This window comes from Accipiter gentilis, chromosome 24 (assembly GCF_929443795.1).
Source record: "Accipiter gentilis chromosome 24, bAccGen1.1, whole genome shotgun sequence".
Lineage (NCBI taxonomy): Eukaryota > Metazoa > Chordata > Aves > Accipitriformes > Accipitridae > Astur > Astur gentilis.
The window spans coordinates 15,713,417-15,733,683 of NC_064903.1; the positions used below are offsets into that span (position 1 = coordinate 15,713,417).

The 20,267-nt window shown below is 47.9% G+C and overlaps 1 protein-coding gene across 1 annotated transcript in view; it reads right to left on the reverse strand.

Annotated features, from left to right (window-relative positions):
• HS6ST2 (heparan sulfate 6-O-sulfotransferase 2) overlaps positions 1-19,993 on the reverse strand; it is a 132,374-nt gene extending 112,381 nt beyond the window's left edge. Inside the window, exon 1 of the mRNA XM_049827299.1 lies at positions 19,378-19,993. Coding sequence (XP_049683256.1) covers positions 19,378-19,889 — 512 coding nt within the window. The 5' untranslated portion in view covers positions 19,890-19,993. The remainder of the gene's footprint in view (positions 1-19,377) is intronic.
• Positions 19,994-20,267: the final 274 nt, after the last annotated feature.

Sequence of the window (20,267 nt, forward strand, 5' to 3'; positions counted from 1 at the left end):
TGGCTTGCAGCGCAGATGCATGTTCACATGGGCACCGTTTCATCAGCTAACGTTTGCTGAAAATCTTGTGCATCACAGATACAAAAAACCACAATCACAGCTGCTCGTTGGGATTTCCATTTTTATTTCCATGGGTCATATTAGGGAATGAAATATCTTGTAGTTTAGCAACTAAATTTATGCTTTTTTTAAAAAAAAAAAACAAGTACTGTTATTGTTACCATGTCTAAACCATTAAGACATGTCCAGATGCTGTTAAGCATGTTCTGGATACCTGTAATAAATAAAAAATTAAATCCCAAATGGGCTACATTTTTTCAGGGGACACGACCTTAGCAACTTCAGCTCCTCCAGGACCACAGGTAGCCTTGCAATTGAAATCTGAATTCTCCCACCAATTTCCCAGCTTTTTTTTTTTCCTCCTTAAGATCAAGTTCCTTCAGTACCCAACGCACGTTGAATTTATAATGCTAATCAAACTTCTCCAGGTAGAGATAGAGTTTATAAATTAATCCTGGGTAAAATAAATACATCAGCCAATCTTGGTACAAACATTCCTGCCTCTGATTAAGTTGAATTCCAGGACTGTGCAGCATGCATTTCAAAAGGGTAAAGTGGCAGGAAAGATGCACGCTCTCCCTGCATACAGCACAGCATATTTGCATCAATGTGACCTCAAAGCGACAATGCCTGGGCAGGTGGCAAGACGAGACTCTTAGTTATTATGCAAAAGTGCAACTTGCTTTGCTGTTCCTTCACGCCTCCTTACCCACGCAGCGAGCTCCAGGTGCACGGCAGCGGTGTGTGCTGATGGCAGGGCTAGAGGTTTCGGCTCCGAACTCCCCGGTCCAGGCGCGGGGATGACTCGAGTACATACGCAGCCCCACGCCGAGGGGCCCAAACTGCGCCCTCCGAGGCTCCTTGGATGCTCTGAGATATTTATAAATAAGTGCCCACAATACGAGTTGTACTTTCCTGTTTTATGCTAACTACAGGCACCTATAAGAAGCGATCAATAGTAGTCTGTGCCATACCCTAAGAACCCTAAAATATTAAGTGCAGGAACCATCACAGACAAGACATTACAGCATTTATACAGGCTGAACTCCTATACCAAAAGCTATTTATACACTAACTCGGCAGAGCTGAAGTGTTCATCTGCTAACAAAATTGGCTGGGTGGTTTAAACAGGACCTGGGGCGAAAAGTTGGCAGAAGTATGAGCAGCTATGCTGCCCGGTTTCAGGTACAGCTCTACACTGAGCCAGCTCCCAGTGCAACCGGTGCAAAGAGAATGCACGAAAGCTGCATCTAAGCATTCACGTATGGGGAACATAAGGGCAGCAAGGGCATCGCAACCCACTGGGAAGAAGAAATTTCTAACCTTGAAATCATCTTGATTATAGCCATTTTGCTGCAATGCTAATGCCAGGTTGACCAGCTTGCCATGCAAAGCCCAGGAGCACAGAAGAGGGTACAGAACTGTCCACGAGCCAAGGCGAGACCCTTCTCACCCACCCACTCGGGAGCCAGAGGAGCAAAGGCTTCTCTGACCACATCCCTACCACCCACGGCAGCCCACCCCGCCGTGATGCCAGCACCAACCTTCCTCCTCGGCTGTGCCATGGCACAAAGTCTGGATTAGTTGTCATCGATGCCCTAATTTATCATTCTTTAAAGAGGGAGTTGAAGTGTGTGTTATATGTCTGATAGGCTTCACTTAAGCAGACACCATTTGTTGCTGTAGCATGTACAGTTTAAAGAGAAGTACGAAGTACTTTCCTCATTAAACGAAAATACAGCGGTCCAAATCTCTGCCTCTCATTCCAGTGAAATTCCCTCTCTCCCACCCTGGACATTATATGATTGCCAATTAAAAAGTGAAAGCAGAATGCAATGCAATACTAAAGCAACTAAACAGCAAAAAAAGTCATGACAGCAGGATGAACACAGTCTACTAAAAAAAAAAAAAAAATTAGTCCTTTAAAATCAACAGTAAAAAAGTAGATACTATATTTGATTTTAAGGAAAATGTTAGGAATGATACATATGCTCAGTTGAGTTGCCAAGAGGAATTTATTTAAAAGAAAAAAAGTTTAAAAAACACACTTAGAAAGCAGTTCCGGTTTATGTACTATGACTCCCATACACTGCTGCATTACGGAATGCTTCCAAGATCACAAAATGCTCTCCATCACCAAAATGAAGCCCAGCAAATTGCTAATGATAACAGTTAAAGCAAGATGTTGAAACCCAGTTCTAAAAATTAAGAGTGTCAAAACCCACACACTTGTTTAAGAGCCCTAGCCAGGCAGCCGAGTGCTGTTCACAAGCTTGTCTTCCCAGCAGACTGCTCCGAAGAGCCAGGGCAAATCAGGAATTACTAATTACAAGCATTTAAGGAGGATGCAGTGACATTTCTTGTACGGCTGGAGCACTTTGTAGGTATCACACTGGCTTTTAACCTCTCATCCCATCATACAACTCTAATGAGTTCTGTGGTCCCAGCATTAACCGTGCGGAAAACAGCTGACACTGCAAAACCCCAGCTCTTATCATTAAAGCCAACCAGATCCCGTTCTTCAACCGATTTAAGACAGAGCTGCTGCGGGGCATGAATTATCTCCTTTCCAGGGAGGCCACCCCTCCGGGGAATGGGGCTCTTCATTCAATCAAGGGGATGAGCACCGTTGTCTCTAACAGGGATGAGTCAGGCCATGAAAGCATCACCCCTGCAAAGCCCACGGCATACACGATGGGGAGTGTGCTAATTTCGGCTATGCAGCAGCCAGACTAGGCAGCACCGGAGATGAAGCCAAGATCAAACCTGGCAGCACCCCAGGACGCAGAGGACAGGCAGCACGAGCGCACGCCAGGTCACCGTGTCTGCTTTGACATTTTCAATGCCCTTCAGATGCCTCCAGGAGCAAGCCGAGGATGAGCCGCCGAAGGCACGACAGCAAGTACAAGCTCCTTCCCCAGGCAGTTCGGACTCCCGGCAACCTTGCTGCTATGCTGCAGCTCCTGGAAAACTCTAATTTCAACACAAAACTCAAGTCTTCTAATGTTACCTCTTCTAAAAGCTTATCTTGTGCTCATGAATGAAACTAACGTTCTAAACCAAAGGGAATGAAAGGTTTAGATGATCTGTGTGTTATACAGGTTTTAAACTGTTCAAGTTTCTGGACAGCTGGTAAGAAGTGGGGGTCTGACCCGAATTAACTAAAAATTCCTAGATGTTTCACAAAGCTTTACTAATAAACTCAGCTATAGATCAGGGTACTGACCCTTTCAAGTTTGCACAAACCTAGAATTTCAAGATCTCCTCCAGGTATCAAGAAGGAACTCCAAACCAAGGCCAAGTCTTAACAATCCCAAATAATGTTCTTTTAAAATGTGCTATTAAATGATTGCTATTAAAATACTGACAGAGAAGCACTTTCAGGTATCCTGCGGGCATCTCTACCACCAACCATTGCAGAAACAAATACGCCCAAAGACGACCGAGGAGCTTTGGGACACCCAACTGCATGAACTCGTCCCTTAATCCAAATTTTGTTCCGAGACTCTACGACACACAAATTTAATGGGATTTACTTGCTCATCCTCTAAATCTCAGGTTTACACATTTCATTTTGACAGCCTCCACCCTGGGCTTAAAACCCGCAACACAGAGTGCTACAACAGTCTTCGGATGAACTCACTTTCAACTCACAAGCTGAGAGGAAGGAAACACACAGCCCTGCAGGTCATAAAACCTCTGCTCAGCAAACAAAATCCAGCAAGATGCAGGTCACTCAACCCAGAGCAGTAATTTCTACCCCAGAAGGTTGCAGAAGGTGCAGCTCAAGACACCGCACACAACTCCCGTTGGGTCAAACACGGAACAGGCAGCCAGCTGCAATAAGCAGGTAGTTGTGTCGGGGAAACGTAGTATTTCAAAAGCTAAAAAGGGGCAACAGCTTCCGCTCACAGGCTGTGGTTAAAGCAGGTGCCTATATATAGTTACGGTAAGTGAAAATGTCCGTTGATACTTCTGTCGTGCAAAAGTTGCTCTAGTTATTAGCTACAGCTCTACAGCCCATGGTGCTTTCTTCAACAAACCCGCAGGAACATCTCCACCACCATTAACAAAACCACCAGTCTAGGTCTCGAGGAGACCACCTCTTTGCCGTCTGGGAGCAGGCGGCTGTCCCGCGGCAGGAGCCAGAGCCCCGCGGCGAGCGCTGCTGCAGGATGAAGACCCGGGCTTGCGGCACGTGGGACCGTCCTGCTCCAGCTCCGTCAGTCGCTGCCTCCACCTGCACCTCCAGCGGGAAGGGAAACAAGCACACCAACCCGCTGCCACCACCAGTCTTCTGGATTTTAATTAAGCGGAAAGAAAAAAGGCTAAAACCCTATGCAGAAAAACTGCCTGCTGGTTTGCTTCTTACACCGAGTTGTTCCTCCAGCATCAGCCTGTCCCCTCCAAATTGCTTTTGTATCTTGCTGTACAAAATGTCTTTTTCTTCTCTGGGAGCCTAGAGGAGCATCTCACAGGAAGGATGACCGGATTTCACAATACGTGGTTTTGAAGGTTGGTGTTAAATTTGACACTGTAGCTCCAAAGTAATTGTGACTAACCACTAAATCACCATGTGTAATGGATTCCTCCGAACATTTATAGCTAGCAGTTCCATTATGCTCTAATCTGGAAAACATCTAAACGACTCTCCACAAAAATTGGAGGGGAACATAAACGTCTTGATAAAACAAGATTCCAGAGATACTCCACTTAACCACAGCGACTTCCATAATATAATGTCTAGTGCAATAACATCCATTACAGTGCAGTCATTTGCCATTTGATTTTTAAACCCACGCTTCAAGACATCAATCTAGAGAGCACCGAGTCTGTGAAAGGTGAAACAACCAAGAACAAACCTGTAGGTCAGCGGAGCGAGTGGTAGCAAGTGAGCCGAGCAGCACCAAGAGGCTCCCTGACAGCTGTGGATAGAAGCTGCTGCTCCCTGCTGCCAAACGGTAAACTCAAAGTTGCCCTTGTGCTCCTGGATGCTCAGCCCTGCACATCACTTGAATCAAAAGCCCTTGGCTCACAGTAAAACACCGCGCTGTAAGAAGTGTCTGCCTGGCCTTGTTCAGCTTCATCCTCTTCCTAAATCCATGATTTCCAAACTCTGAAGGTCTGGGGGTAACACAGCCCTGGAGGGAGAAGCACCACCTTAGAGATCCTGGCTGTCCTCTCTTGTCTAGAAAACAACACCAATTTGGTGGGGACAGAAGGCGGCCTGTATGCAGTCAAAACCCACAACAAAAATAATACAATCAGCTAAGCACACAAGCAGCAAAGGAGGGAAGCATTACTGATTCATTCCATTTTCCTGGAAAAGCCTGGACTGTGGTTAAGTGGAAGACAAGCTGAAATTTTCCATTAGTGGGGGGGGGGGGGGGGGAAAGCTTGTTTAAAGAGAGAAGGGAAAAAAATCTCTCAGGTTAATGTTCAAGTACAGCAACAATAAATTTTACCACAAAATCTCTGCTAGGCAGATACTCACCCTGCTCCCAGGCCAAGGAGCAGTGGAGCTTGCAAAAAGGCTGCTCTTGTTTCATAAGAAAACTGTGTAGAAAATAAAAACCAGTAAGAGAATCCCAATCTTCAAACAGGGAAGGGAACAGACAGCCTTTTGACATTCCTCCCAGCATTTTTTCCTCCAGTCTCCCTGCCTGGGGGGCACAGGAGGAGGGAAAGCAGACGGTAAGGGAAGAACTAGCTGGGCTGCATGCACCAGGGGATGCGACTGCTGTAGGTGACCCTGAAGAGCTTGACAGCGCTTGCAGCCTGGAGAAATCTTAACTTACTCTGGGCCAGGGACACAGGCGTCAGTCTAGACCAGGGGCTTAAAACCACTTCACCACCACACCTTCCTGAGTTGTACTGTGCACTCTTACACCACAACCAAGGATCAAAGCCAAGCGATGCAATAAGCGACTGCAGCACATCCCAGCCCTGGTACCTGCATTAAAGTGAAGGCTTTTGCTTTTGTTCTTAATAGAAAGGCATGTTTCATCTCAGCTGCTCAAGCAAAGATGAAAAACAACTTGTAAAATAAAAGGATGTTGTCCACATGAGCTAAAAAGCCTCTGTTCTGCTCCCTCCTTCTCCAAACATCCCAAATTGACTCCCACCAGCCAGCTAGCACACTGCAGATTTTAGGATCACTTACACCTGCACAGGTCATGCCCTTGGGACACAACATGCTCTTCAGCATCTATAAATCCTACCATAACCCACTTCTAAAAGAAAGTGTGTCTCCCAAGTCCTGTAAGAGAGCCCAACACAAACTCCATAAATACAAAAAGGCAATGACTTCTGGCAGCCCAGAACTGCAATTGCTGCCTTTATATCACATCCCAGGTGCCCGCTTTCCCTTTCCATAGAAAATTAAGTCAGTCCTCTGCCATAACTGAAACTATTAGCCGCACTGTAAAAGATGCGGCCCTAGACAGGCAAGCCATCTGCAAATGCTCATATGTCCAACGACTTCTACCTGCCCTGTGTTTGGAGGGAGGAGATGAGGTTTCCACCCCAAAGCTGTCCTCAATAAGGCAACAGGTTCGGTATGGTAATGCCTGCTGCCAAAAAAGAGCAACTTGCTTCACAGACTGTTTTAGTTTCTCTCAATGATCAGATTTCAGCTTGAGTATCCATCATCATGAGACGGCAGATCTCAGGTTTAACCAACCTACCCTCCATTATAAGCAACAGGTACAAGTACTTGGATTCCAGTATGTACCAAGGCATATAAATATCCTTAAAAAGATCTTTTAAGCACAGAAGTAAAGAGACCAGAATTTCACTTATCTTGATAGAACATTATATAAGACATTAAATATTTTTACTCTAAGGGAAAAAACTATGATACTGTACTTCATAACCATAACTCTTCCATGAATACACATTTATTGCAGGAAGCAATTCACCTTCATGACTTCAGCTGATACATGAGGAAAAGCAGAAGCAAAACTGTCTTGCTAATTCCAGGAAAATAACATAACATGACAGGAAAAGCAAAAACAACCCTTTAGACAAGAAACAAGAGAGCCTTAGATTCCTTTAAAAAGCCTGTATTTGCAGTTTCGAAAGTACAGTTAATTTGCGACATTTAATACACAAGTTGTCATCAGCCTTAAACCTCAATTTCCAGACCTCAGCCGTACCCGAGAGAGCAGCAGGATGGTCTGAGCGCACGATCAAATCCTCCAGCACGACTGCCGAGCCACTGTGGCCGAGGCAGAGAATCTGCTTATATATTTTACAAATAACCGGATCCTTCCATAATCCAGGCTCTGAGAAATTTTTATCTCACCATGAGCTCAGCTATTCTTAAGTCCTTTCTGTGTTTTTTTTTTCCTGTGCTGCCTGATACACTGACCAATTTTATAAAAGGGATTGGCTGATGGGAGGTCTGGATTCAGGTCAGACGGAGCTGGCCTTTTGGGTATGCACTCCCAGATGCTGGTGGAAAAGAGCTCTAAAACTCCCCTTTTCCCCTACACCCTCAAACCAAACCTGCCCATGAAAGGCATCTGTTCCTACAGCTTTCTCCTGCAGAAGGCTGGCTGTTATGCAGAGTCTGAAACAGCTGCTGCTTCTGGTTCTCCAGGTCCCCAACCCAAACCCGATATACTAGCCAGGACGGACACCGTCACATGGACGCATCAACTTACCCAAGCTGCTCTCTAGGTCTTTGGGTCCTGTAACAGGGAATCTCAATTTTCACTTGTCTCAGCAAGTCTCTAGACTCTACACCCTCTGCTCGTCTTGGTGCACACACAGCTGCAGCACTGACCAGTTCCAAATTGTAGGAAAAGGAGAATTACAGTAGGGAAAGCTGGCATCCCAAACAAGAGCAAAGACACATGAAATCCCAACTCTGCAGAGCAGGAAACTTCACCACCCCAGGGCAACAAAGGGTGCTCGCACCATTAGACTGACCCCTGTTCTGTAAAGCACTTAGCAATACATTTAAACACTTCAAGTATATGCTTAAGCAATATATATGTAAGTACTTTTGTTCACACAATAGAGTTCAGGCTTGACAAGATACAGTTTGTGCGCATCTTAAACCTAGTGATGCACAACGTCCTTCCAATCCCTTCTCCAGAAATATCAGCACTGTTCTCAGTTATATGCCTTCAGTTAAATGCCCCAATAATTAAATTTTAAAAGATTTAGGACAGATTTTTCCAAAAGCCATATTGTTCCAAACCTCAGGTCCAATGCACTTAGCCATGCTTGCAGACAAGGATAGTTATTCACATGCTTTTGTCCTTGCAAGCAACAAAGAGCTCAGTAATCCAAACATAGGGCAGCGGTCACACGTCTCCCCTGCAACATTTTCTGCTGACTGTATTTCTAGCAAAATTGCAATTTTTTTTCTTGCATGTGGTAGCATGTTAAATATGCCACAAAACACTGGGTGATAAGACAGCTTGCAGAACTATTCCCTAGTCAAAATTCATCCCTAGCCATCGCCTTCTTCTTCAGCTGTTCTGCATCACTGCTAGCAAGCTGCCATCTCCAAACTCCAGCAGGTATTATCAGCTGAACCTCAGCACCACCCCATAAATCTAACTTAGTGAGGAAGTTGCCTCTATCCATAAAAATTCTGGGAGTGCTCATATTCCAACCCAGAATGCTGCTGGCATCCAAAACACCTCTAGCAGCATGGAAAGTGAGCCAGCAGCTTCTCAGGAGAAGCAGCTGCAGGTGCAACTACTCTTTTCATTTGCTTTCTCTGCCTCTCCTCTGGAAATGGGATGAAAAAGGGCATTTATAACTCTACTTTGCAAAACCCATCAGTTATATTCAAGAACATGGGCTCACCTGGGGTCTATCTGACCTGCTCCAGAAGCAGGACTGGTTTAAATGGCTATATAGGATAGTTTTGCAAACTAACAGTGTTCAAGAGATAACAAGGAACCGAGTAGAGCTTCTCTTAGGTCTCTGCTAACCACTGCCTTCTGACAGTCTAGTCCTCTCCACTCTGAGCAGATGCAGCCTTAACAGTCACCCACTGCAACCAAAGCAAAAGGTTAAAGCGGAGCAGCAATGTTTCATTCCTACTGACTATGGTCAAGACATCTGGTGTTAGATACCCAATGCCTCCTATTTAGGAGAGCAGGTCCTAGCTCTCCTCACTACCCTTTTCTATGAGCCAGAGCACCAGGCTCACAGACATACCTTTAGGGCATGCTTAGACCGGACTTTAGGACAACTCTACCGGGCTTCTGATCTTCCCAAGTTGCTCCTTCCAAAGAGTGAAGTCAGAGACCACTTCATCCCTGAAAGGAGGTAAAAACTAGATCACGCAAGAACTCTGGTGTGAAAGCACCAAGCGGTGTGACCACGCACCACCAGCTATGTGCTCAGGGAGCTTCCCTCCCTCTTCCCTTCCCGGGAATAGAAGGACCACCAGAGCCCCCCCGCGACACCAGCACGGGGCAGCGTGCATGGCAGGCTGGAGTCACCTGTCAGTACAGTACTTTGGGTTCACATTTGAAAACTACAGCTTCCCTGAATTCAAACTAAACACTTAAAAGTACTTCCAGTGCCTCCACCTAAGATTAGTCACGTATATGCAGTCAGGCCAGGAAATCCAACATCCTTTATGCTACGTACACACCGAAAGACATCCTGATGCAAAGAGCTGCGTTACATAGACAAGGCAGAGGCCAAGAAGAAGAGGACAGGCATGGTGATGGAGGTGTAAAGTCCTAGCTTCTCAAATCCCACTCGCATGTTTAGCCACCACTTTTCACCCACGCAGACCAGAGCCAAGAAGACAGACCCCAGCAGCAACCTGCCACCACAAAGCCAAACTCTACTCCACATTTTATTATCTGAAGTTATTGGAAATTACCATAATCCAAAACTAACCTATTGAAGTTTCAGTTAAAGAGGCACAGTTAGGAAAAAAGAAAGTGTAATGGGGAGACCATACCAACACAAAAGCTTTTTCTCTTACCAGTGACTGACTTGCAGCACACAACAATTGAAGGAGTTAAAGCCTAATTTATGCCATTTATGTTTTTGCAAGTCACTCAGCTATCATCAGGCAGACACATCCTGTTGCGTCTGACATTTCCTTGAGCACTTTTTTCTTACTTCTCCGTGCTACCACTGTACTGATTAGATTCAAGCCCCCCCAGAAAAACAAACAGCTCTGTGAAAGGCAGAAGCCACGCAGCCATCTTCCTCCTCATCTACAGTTGGTGACATCAGTTCCAGGAGGAACAAAGCCTGCCGCTTTTCTGGGAGCTTCTCACAGACAGATGCCTCCACCCACATCCAGCCCCATTAAAGTCCTCCATGGGCTACGAGTACCATGGGAGGATGACTCCCGCAGCATCTTCCCTACTGCCAAAAAAGGGAAAAAGTTAGTAGCTGGTAGATTTTGCTCAAGCAGGACACAAGTACATTCCCAATAACTTTCCCTGAACCCGCAAGAGAAAAAAGACAAAACAACCACTTCGGAATGGCTTGGGATTGCTCCAGGGAGTAGTTTCCCACAGGCAAAAGGAAATGCTCTCCCCTCGGTTACCCTGAAAAAGCAACTCTCAAAAGCAGCTTCTCTGGCTTTGACCAAGGAAACACCGTTTTTCTTAATAGGGAGGTTAAAACAGTTGCTTTACTCTGAACACAAGGAAGCTTGGAGAAAATAATCAGTCACAGAGAGTGCTTTACTCACTTGATTTGGGCGTTTGCTGAAGGATCCCACAGTTCAAACAGCAGTCTGAATGAGCAGATTCCCACTGCTGGGAGCCTTGCAATGTTTTAATTTACCCAACACAAAATGGAGTAAAGAAAGAATTGATCTTCCAGCTACTTGGACCTCTAAGAGCATCAAAACTTCACAGTCCTTTTGATTATGGGAAATTATGAGAATTTGGTACAAGGATCTCATGAAAGGCATAGTCTTCTTCATGCTTTTATGGAGATGTGCAAAATCGTTTAATGCTGCAAGATTATCTCCCTCATAGCTGCATGTATTTAGTTGTATCACATCAAAAGTTTGGCTCCGAGTTGGATAAGCAGCTGAGAACCAAGAAGTAACATGATTTGAGTCTCACCCCTAATGGATCTTATGACTTCCAGTTCTCTAAAGACTAACGATTTTTTTCAAGACTAAATAAGTGGAGATTTCACTCAAAGCTGTATATAAGCAATATCTTAAAAGGATTCTGTCTTTAAAGGCAAGAACAGCTGAGGAAGTAGACCAGAGTCAGGGAAGAGGAAAAAAAAAAGCTGGTCTAATAGCCACTCATCCAAAAACATTATCTTGTTACATACATATATATGCTACCCACCCAGAGATACACAAGTGGATGGAAAGGGCAACTGTGATTTGTTTACCAATAGACTTTTTACTCCAACGAAAAACACCCCACTGGATGTTAAACACAGGTCCCATCCAGTGAAAACATACTGAAGGAATTATACATTCACTGTTTACATCAGCAATATGAACTTAAACACAAAAAAATAGATTGCTTTGGCTTCTTAGTCTCACATTAGCAAATGCAATTATCTTTCATTAATTTTACAGAGTGTTCACAGTAGAAATTAAATCATTTCTTCATGTCTGTTTAAGAAAAACTTTAGTGTGTTAATTATTCATAAATACCAAAGTCTGCTACTTATTACTCATCACAAATGTGATTCATTTCACTAACGCCTGAATAATTCGGTGCTACCCTATTAGTCCCAGAACACACTGTACAATTGCCAGCATCAGCAAATCAATCACAAACAATAATCCACGCTTGCTCTCCAGTGCCAGCTGCCAAGGAAAAGGAGGAGGAGGAGGAAGGCAGGAGCGGCACTGCCTCCCCACTCTGGTCACCACACTGCCTTCGTCCTCCCACACAAAACCACCGTCCCGCATCTCCTGTCCTGGTTGGCTTTGCTTCCATCCAAGATGCTGCAAACTCCGACAGGCGCTGCTCAGGCGAGCATCCCAGCCCCAAGCTGGGAGCAGGGAAGCGGGCTCCGGAGAGAGGAAGGCAGGCAGTGGCTGGGGATGCTCCATTGCTTCGCTTCCCTGCAGGTTTACATCTGGGCAGGCAGCTGCCCAGCAATGGGAATTAGCCGATCGAGAAGGGGAGGGGAGATTAATCCTCGCAAGTATGTAAGAAGCCTACAAGGATAATTCCAAAAAGGGCTGAGAGTTGCGAGGGCTGCTCGGCCGCAGTAATCCCCGCAGAGCGAAACAAAGCCCGGACGCCATTTCTGCAGCTAAGTGGTTAAATATGGAATTACCCCCAGCTTTGCATCCTGGCTGCTGTAGCCCAATGCTGTGACTGCACGGCAGATGGGACGTTATGGGGAGGGGAAGAGGGGACCGAAAAGTTACTACGGCAATAAAATATGTTCGAATCTGCTGGAGTTAGGTTTTTGTACTGTTTCTTCAGTCAGTTTAAAAAACAAGCCTGACCACATCAAAGAAATCTCTTAAAGTTCCACCAAATTACAAACACTTTTTTTTTTTTTTTTTTTATCCCACCCCTTAATAAAGTCAAGAAATCACCACTATTTTAGGCACAATTCTCTCCTCCTTACACTCAATCAGTGCTCGCCAGGGCAGATGGGGCACGCAAAAAGCCCCCACCAGGTCCTGGCCACAGTGGGCTCCATCCAGCCCCGTGGCCCTGTACCTGGCACAGCTCCCAGAGGCATCCTGAACCCAGAGGCACTTCCCAAGACCCGCGTCCTCTCAGAAAGATCCATTCTCACATCCCATTTTCAGCCACATATTAATTATTTTGCTTTCTAGGAAGTTACATGACCTAATTTGGGCTGATGCCGTACAGAAACACTGCTTTTATTATTACAGTTGTGGAGAAAGTAAATTAATGCAAAGGATTGCACACAGAGGCCTAATCCATTTGAGGTAAATCAATGCATTGCACATTTAAATTGCTCTGCTTTCCTTCAGAAAAGTACATTGAAGTGATTCATTAGGCACTGAACTGTTCACAAGAAACAGACCAATTCTCTTAGGCATGCCAGTGCATCTCTGCTAGTTAAATTTAAAAAGCAATCAAATCTACTAATAAGTCCTTTTTGCCGACATTTACATCAGTAGAGAACATGATTCCTGACAATTCAGATTAAATAAATGAGGGACAAATTAATCTCAGTTAATACACCTTGGAACTGATGCACAACTTGTTAAACTTAAAAATCTCTCTTTTAATAAAAATAAATAACCTATGGGTGATGCCTGACTTCTAAGCGCCTTTGATAACCTTTATTAAAGGTTATAAAGTTATGAAGAGGGATCACAAGGCACCATCTGTGTCTATTTTAATACAGTCAAAGCATGTATTTATAGTTTCATTTTAATATTTATAAATTCCCAGAAAAAATTAGCAGAAAGGCACCTTCTCAAGAAAAAGTAATCATGTCTTAGTACAACAGCACCATGCCACAGCGTGGCATATTCCCCCCCTCTTCTTTAGGGAGGACCAACTCAGATAACAAATAGAATAAACAGTGCAAAAAATAACACCTGTGCCTCGTTTCTTGCTCTACTGCAATCACTGGGATTTATTTTTACAACCATTAACATCCTCTCTCTACCCACAAAAAAAATTCTCCAATTTAAAATAAAAGGCAGTAGGAAACATATATTTTTAAATAACTAAAAGTCAATTTGCACTTTATTAAAGATTTAGAGAAGAACTGAAGAGACCTAATAGGGAAAATGATTTTTTAATCCCTTTAAGATGTCGTTTAAGAAGTCCAACACTTTATCCGCAACACAAGCGATATCAATTTGGAGACCTTTACAAGTCCTATAGTCCAAACTTAAAAACCCACAAACTTGAGTTTATAACCAAGACTTTCAAGGTCAGGCCCTGTAATGGGATTAGGTGAAGGAACCACCGGTCCTTTGGAAAATAATCCCCTGCCCTTCCCCTCAAAGCCCCTTTTTTGCTCTGCAGGCTGGCCCACTGCTTCCAACGCCCCAACACCAGACCCAGCTTCGGTCCCACCAGGTACCAAGCGGGGAAATTCAGCTGCCGCAGACACACACACAACATTCACCACCGGTCTCATCCCGCAGCCACAGCAGCCACCACACCGAAATGAGCAGGGTCCTTAGGAAATCCCACTGATAAATGAAGCGGCACGGAGTCGCTCTGGCCTGGCGGCATCTCTGCAAACGCTCCGTTACTTTTTTCTCTTTTTTTTTGGGGGGACACACCTTTATAATTGTTGCAGAGTTTTTCCCGGGGACTTTCAGTGATGCGTATTTCAAGGGCAGGCAGGCACCCTCCCGGTGCTCTGGCCGGGACCCAAGTTACAGCAGGTCACCCCATCTGCTCGCTCACAGCCTCCAGCTCAGCCATGCTGGTCCCCTTCTCTCCCTGAGCAGGCCCCCCCCCCCCCCCCCCCAGGCCAGGCTTTGCCCCCAAAGTGGCAGTGCTGGGGGCCTCCATCCTTGGAAATGGCATCTGCTCCACCAGCATCCAGAGGTTTTAAATTGTCCGCCTCCCGCCGAAGCCTTTATCATCCGCTCCAAGCCTCGGGGCACGGTGGGACCCCATAACATCTCTCCTGCCTACAAGGGGTTTAGGGCCAATTTACAGGGGCTTAACTATTCCCCAAGTTCCACCACTTCAGGTGAAACAACGGAGCTCATCCCCTTGCACAGCTATGTATCACCTTTGCTGTTTCAATAGCAGCTGAGTAGGCTTCTCCCTAAGAAGTAAACCCCCCCAAGTAATTTTTCTCTCCCTGGCAGCATGACATGATTTCTCCCCCCGCCCCGCTCCACACAGAAGCAGCTTACTGGGAAAACCCACGCGCAGGGCCCAGCCTGCTCCAGAAGGATCCGAGCTCCTGCCAGGACCGATGGCAACGCTTGCTGCGGCAAAGCCGCCTTCTTCCCAGGGCTCTGCCAGCAGTCCGGTCGCGAGGAGTCGGGCAGACCACAGAGCAGATGAGATTCGCAGATGCAAATCCCACCACATTTCCGAGCACATGGGGATTAATCCGTTCAGCCAAGAGAGCCACGCACATTAAACACTTCCAGTTTGCTGGGAAATGTTTTAATGCATCTTTTCTTTAGATTTTCATAAGACAACTTAGAAGAGTTTAACTGGCACGTAGGGACAAGACAAGAACACCCACGCGTTGCCAAGGGATTCTGTCCCACATCACAACGACATGGTGCCAGCACCAGCCCTCCCAAAAGCCAGTAGGCACCATCCCTGGTCCTGGTCCAACAGGCTTGTACCAGCAGTGTAACATTTCTTCCAATTTCAGACTTTCTGGCTCCAGAGGCAGTTCTGCAAGCTCGCTCTCTCAATGGAGAGTGCCTCTTTCCTTTAATGCTAGCCGGGAAGGACACCAAATACAGCCCGACCTTTACCCACGGCCAAGTCTCTCACCCGATGAGGGTACGAAACCACACCAACACTTAAGAATGTAGGTATCTGTATTTGCTCCCATGTCTCACTACATTTTCCAGTCTAACCCCAAGGCCTTTTGTTTCTTGCAATGGTGGCATTGGATTTATTGCTATAGACAAGTTCAGTAGATACTTCCCATAATAATTAGCCAGAGCCGAGCAAAATCTCAGTTCTGTGATGCTCTCACGCACAGTTACTTTGGATGCTGCCTCTGTTCAGCGTGCCAAAAGCTTTGAGGCTTCCACAATCAATCAAGTGACCCAAGTCAGTCACTCATGACTAGGAAAAGGCACATTTCTCCTTTCTCACCACAGATGCCAAGTGGCTGAGACAATCCCCTTCTTTCTGCCACCACCATCAGCCCATTCCGCCAACCTCCCAAGCAGCAAATCCAGAGCACTTAAAGCATCAGCTGTGCCTGCACCTTCCGCTTTCCTTCTCCTGAGATTTCCAGATGCCACAGTGGTGAGTGGCACTGGTGGAACAGGAGACAAGAAGGAAAGGGGGTGCACAGAACACATACCCCAGTGGGACGCAGGGAGGGAAAAAACCAAAACCCTCTTCCCACAGCCAGAGATTCATGTTCCTCTAGGGCAAGGAAGGACCAAAGGAGGAGAGGGAGATCCATTTAGCTATTTACTTCACATAAGGAGCACGGGCTACCACTACAAAGCAACTCAAGTTTGGGGAACCTACATGCTCATAGACAGGAAAGCACCATTGTGTTAAAGAAAAACAAAAAATAAAATTTAAAAAAAAATAATCACAACAGCCATCCTGAGTATTTCTGCTGCTCCAGTGCAGGATCCACCCTCCAAGCCTGCAATTCCCAAAGAAAACACAGGCAGACTGGTGATGGGATTAAGGGCAGAGGCTGGAGGATGAATGCTGCAGGCAACTACGTTCTCCACACACACACCATCCAGGCTGATCCCATCAGATCATACCACGGTGATACTCTGTACCTAGTGCTGAGCAGTAAGAGATCCAGCACTGAGCATCCTCCAGACTAACAAAGGCTCAACTTTGAAACAAAAGAAAAGGCCCCTACAGAACAGCCCAGCTAATCAGCAAGCTGACAAGCAGCCTCTCCATGCCCCTCAAGGCAAACCTCTGTGCAAAGTAATCACACACAGGTGCAAGTTAAAAAGTTTGCTGGAACAAGGACCACTCATTTGGCTGCTCCCAGACAAGGCCACACGGCCCAAAGACAGCAACTACAGATTGCATTATGCAGCTGCCAAGCAGTTCAGATCACTCTTACAGCAGGTCTCACTTTTTAATCACCTTGATTATAAACGGAGGAATTCCCACCCTGGTCGAGCCAAGCCTCACTTGAGGAAACTGTCCTCTGCTCCTGACCAAATCCTGCTCCCTGCCCTGACGATGCTCCTCAAATGGGCTTTGCGCTCCCCCAGGTCTCTGCGCCCTCTCTCAGGATCCGCACACCAGGGCTGTGCCCTTCCTTCCCTCCCCACCAGGGCTAACCCAGCACACGCCACCCGGGACAGTCCGGCCTCCCCCCCAAAAACCCCAGCACAGGAACAGCCAGGCTGGCCCCGCTCAGAGCCAGCAAGGCTCCTCTGCTTAGACACCCTCATCCCACACCTACTGCTGCTCTGAAAGAAGCTATTATCTGTCCAGAAAACGCTTAGATTAGCGTCTGTTACTGGCATTAGGAATAGGTGCTAATTAACTAGTTGTCAGCTGAATGTTGCTAAATCGAGAACGCAAAATAAAATTAAAGACAGGGTATTACAGTGGGCACAAAGACTTGAAGGGACTATTGTTCACTTAAGAATTTCTTCTCTTCCTGTATTTTTAAACATTTAGAAGTTGTCAAGACATTATTTGGGAGAACAACTGCAGCTATTAAGCAAGCTGTGTAATGAGGTTATTAAAAATATAACATCAATTTGAAGCCTTTGAGGCAGTAGACCTCAACCTAACACAAAGTCATCACAGCTTCATTTTCCTCCCTCTCTCCTGGCTTCAGTCACAAGTCACAAGTCCTAGCGACCTCTCAGAAGTCAGCTATGACGACGTACGTGGTTTGCTGGATGAGAAACCATTGCTCTGAACTCTTGGGAAGGTACACAAAACGTTTCTGTTTTGATGCACAAAAGCATGTTTGGTAATCCAACAGGAAAAAAAAAAACAAACACAAGCCAAAAGCTAGAGACAAAAACTCAGCTCTCGAAACCTGGCATTCCCTTCTGCCTAAGGTGGTGGGTTCAGGATGAAGACTATCCCCATTTTCTGGGGGGACATGACTAACCCTGAGCACCAACAGTCCTGTCTCTGGGGAAGGAAGGGAATCTGTGCCCCACAGCTACAACTCTGCAGGCCAGACCCATCTCCGGGGGAAGAGAAAGGAAGATCACGGGAAGCTGTTCAGCAAAAGACAGCACACGTTATGCAATTTCCATTTCTGCTGACAAACAACATATTTATAGGACAGGTAAAATAAACTACGTAGCCTGCAAGGCTCAGCATCCTGAAACCGGGAAGCTAATTGACCCAGAGGGCAAGGAATTGGTTCCTGATGTTTGCAAATGGGATGTCACAAAAATGAGACAATTAAATTTTAAAGCGGTAGGGAAAACAAAAGAGCAGGAATCACAATAGCCAAGACTCATAAAGAGCTGCTTCTTGGGTACAGGAAGATAATGACGCTAACCATTTTTCTACTAGATGGCAGTGTAGTGTCACACTATATAAAAGGAATTCGAGAAAGAAATTGCTTTCTATTTCAAGTGAATCTGTGCTTAGACCTGACTTCAGTTAGCATGATCTATAACAGTACCTTCATTGTAAGGGGACCTGCCATAAGTCTAACAGTGCAATGAGAGTGATACCCTAGCTTCTTATTTCCCAGTGAAGCAATGTGAAAAGACGCTAAAACCCTGAGCTGTTCTGCTACACGGTACAGCTGCGTGCACAGCCACGGACAAGCTACTCAGCCTGTTACAACTGAAGGTAGGCTGTAAGCAAACAGCTCCAGGACCAGAGGCAGCAGGTCCTCGCTGCTGAGGAGCAGCCGCCAGCTGGGCTTTTGAAAGGCAAGGGCAGCATTTAGGCAACCACCTAGCTACGGTGGGGTGAGGTTAGCAACTTCAAAGGCGCAGGGATGAAGAAAGCAGCGTCGCTAAAATTCAAAACGTAAACGCAAAAGAATCAAGGTTAGGGCTAAAGGACAATGCAAATATTTGGAGGTAATTCAGCCATAAGAGTAACCTTTCCTTTGCAAGGCCGCCATCCGCATAAGCTAAACTTCAGACGTACCAAGACAGAGCGGCTCAACGAGCACTCTCAAAGCCAACGGGAGCCACAGCTCACGCACCCGGGGAGCTCAGTACAACGAGGCGATTTGCCGGAGATGGGAAAAGCTCTGGGGCAAGCGGAGGACCCTCGCGTCTTTGCGTCAGCCGTGGAAGAGCCGCACCGGGCGCTCCCCGGGCCGTGGGGCTGCCGGGCCCGTTGGCGTGTCACCGTGTGGGGATGCTGACGGCTGCTGAGGACCGGGCTCTGCGAACCCCCGGGTTTTCCCCCACCGGCACTCAGGATCGCGACAGCCCACGGGACATCATTTGGAACACCTCACTGGCAGCACAGCGAGGGCTCAGGGTTTTGTTTGCTCGGCAGAGCTCAAGCCTCACCGCACCCACCGCAGCAGCCCCGGGCCGGTTTGCCTGCCGGAGCCCTCGCTGCACCCCGCTCCGTGCCGGGGTGCTGGGTACCCCCCCTCCCCACCACCACCACCACCACCACCACCACCACCACCAGCTCCCCGCGGAGGGCATCCCCGCCACGACGGCGCCCAGCGGGTCCGTCGCCCATCCCGGTGGAGGGGTGGGGGTCCGGGGCAAGGCCCGGGGCCCCCGCGAGGCCTCACCTGGAGGGCCGGAGCCGCACCTCCTTCTTGCTGTCCACCACGGAGGGGACGCAGTTGGTGAGCTCGGTCCAGTCGGCGTGCAGCCCGCAGCTCCAGCCGGTGGAGAAGCGGGAGAAGAGCCAGGTCTCCCGCTTGCCGGGCCGGTGGCAGGTGCACTTCTTCTGCCCGGCGCGGCACTCGCAGGGCTGCTCCAGCTGGATGTTGCGGACCAGGTGCCGGCCGAAGGTGGTGCCGCCCGTCTTCTGGATGTGCAGGAAGACGATCAGGTCGTCCCCCTTGATGTTGAAGTCCACCCGCCGCAGCAAGTCGCCGGCGGAGAAATTGAAACGGGGCACGAAACGCGCCGGCGTCTCGTCCTCCGCCCGGTACGGGTCGGCGGCGGCGGCGGGGCTGAGGGCGCGGAGCCGCAGGAGCTGGCACTCGGTGCCCGGGCAGACGTACTGCAGCACGATCACGGCGAAGAGGAAGAGCATCACCAGCGCCAGCAGCACCTTGTGGGACCGGTCCTCCATCGTCGCCGGGACCGCCGCGCATCGCCGCCGCTCACAGCCGCCGCCGCAGCAGCACCCGCCGCCGCCGCCACCGCGGGGGGCCGCCCCGGCCGCGCTCCGCCGCCATCGCCCCGCCGCCGCGGCCGCCGCCGCCGGCCCTTCCCGGCAGCCCCCGCGCCGCCCCCGCCCCGCCTCCGCCTCCGCCCCGGCCACGCCCCCTCTCCGGGACACGCCCCCTCCCGCGGCGCGCCGAGCCCGGGAGCGGGGGGAGGCTCCGCGCGGCCCCGCTCCGGGCGCGGACCGCGGGGGGCGCGGTGCCGAGCCGCGGCCGGGCGGTGGGCGAGCCGTGCTCCGAGCGTGGCCCGGCACCGGGCCGCCCCACGGGGGCTCGGCGCGGCG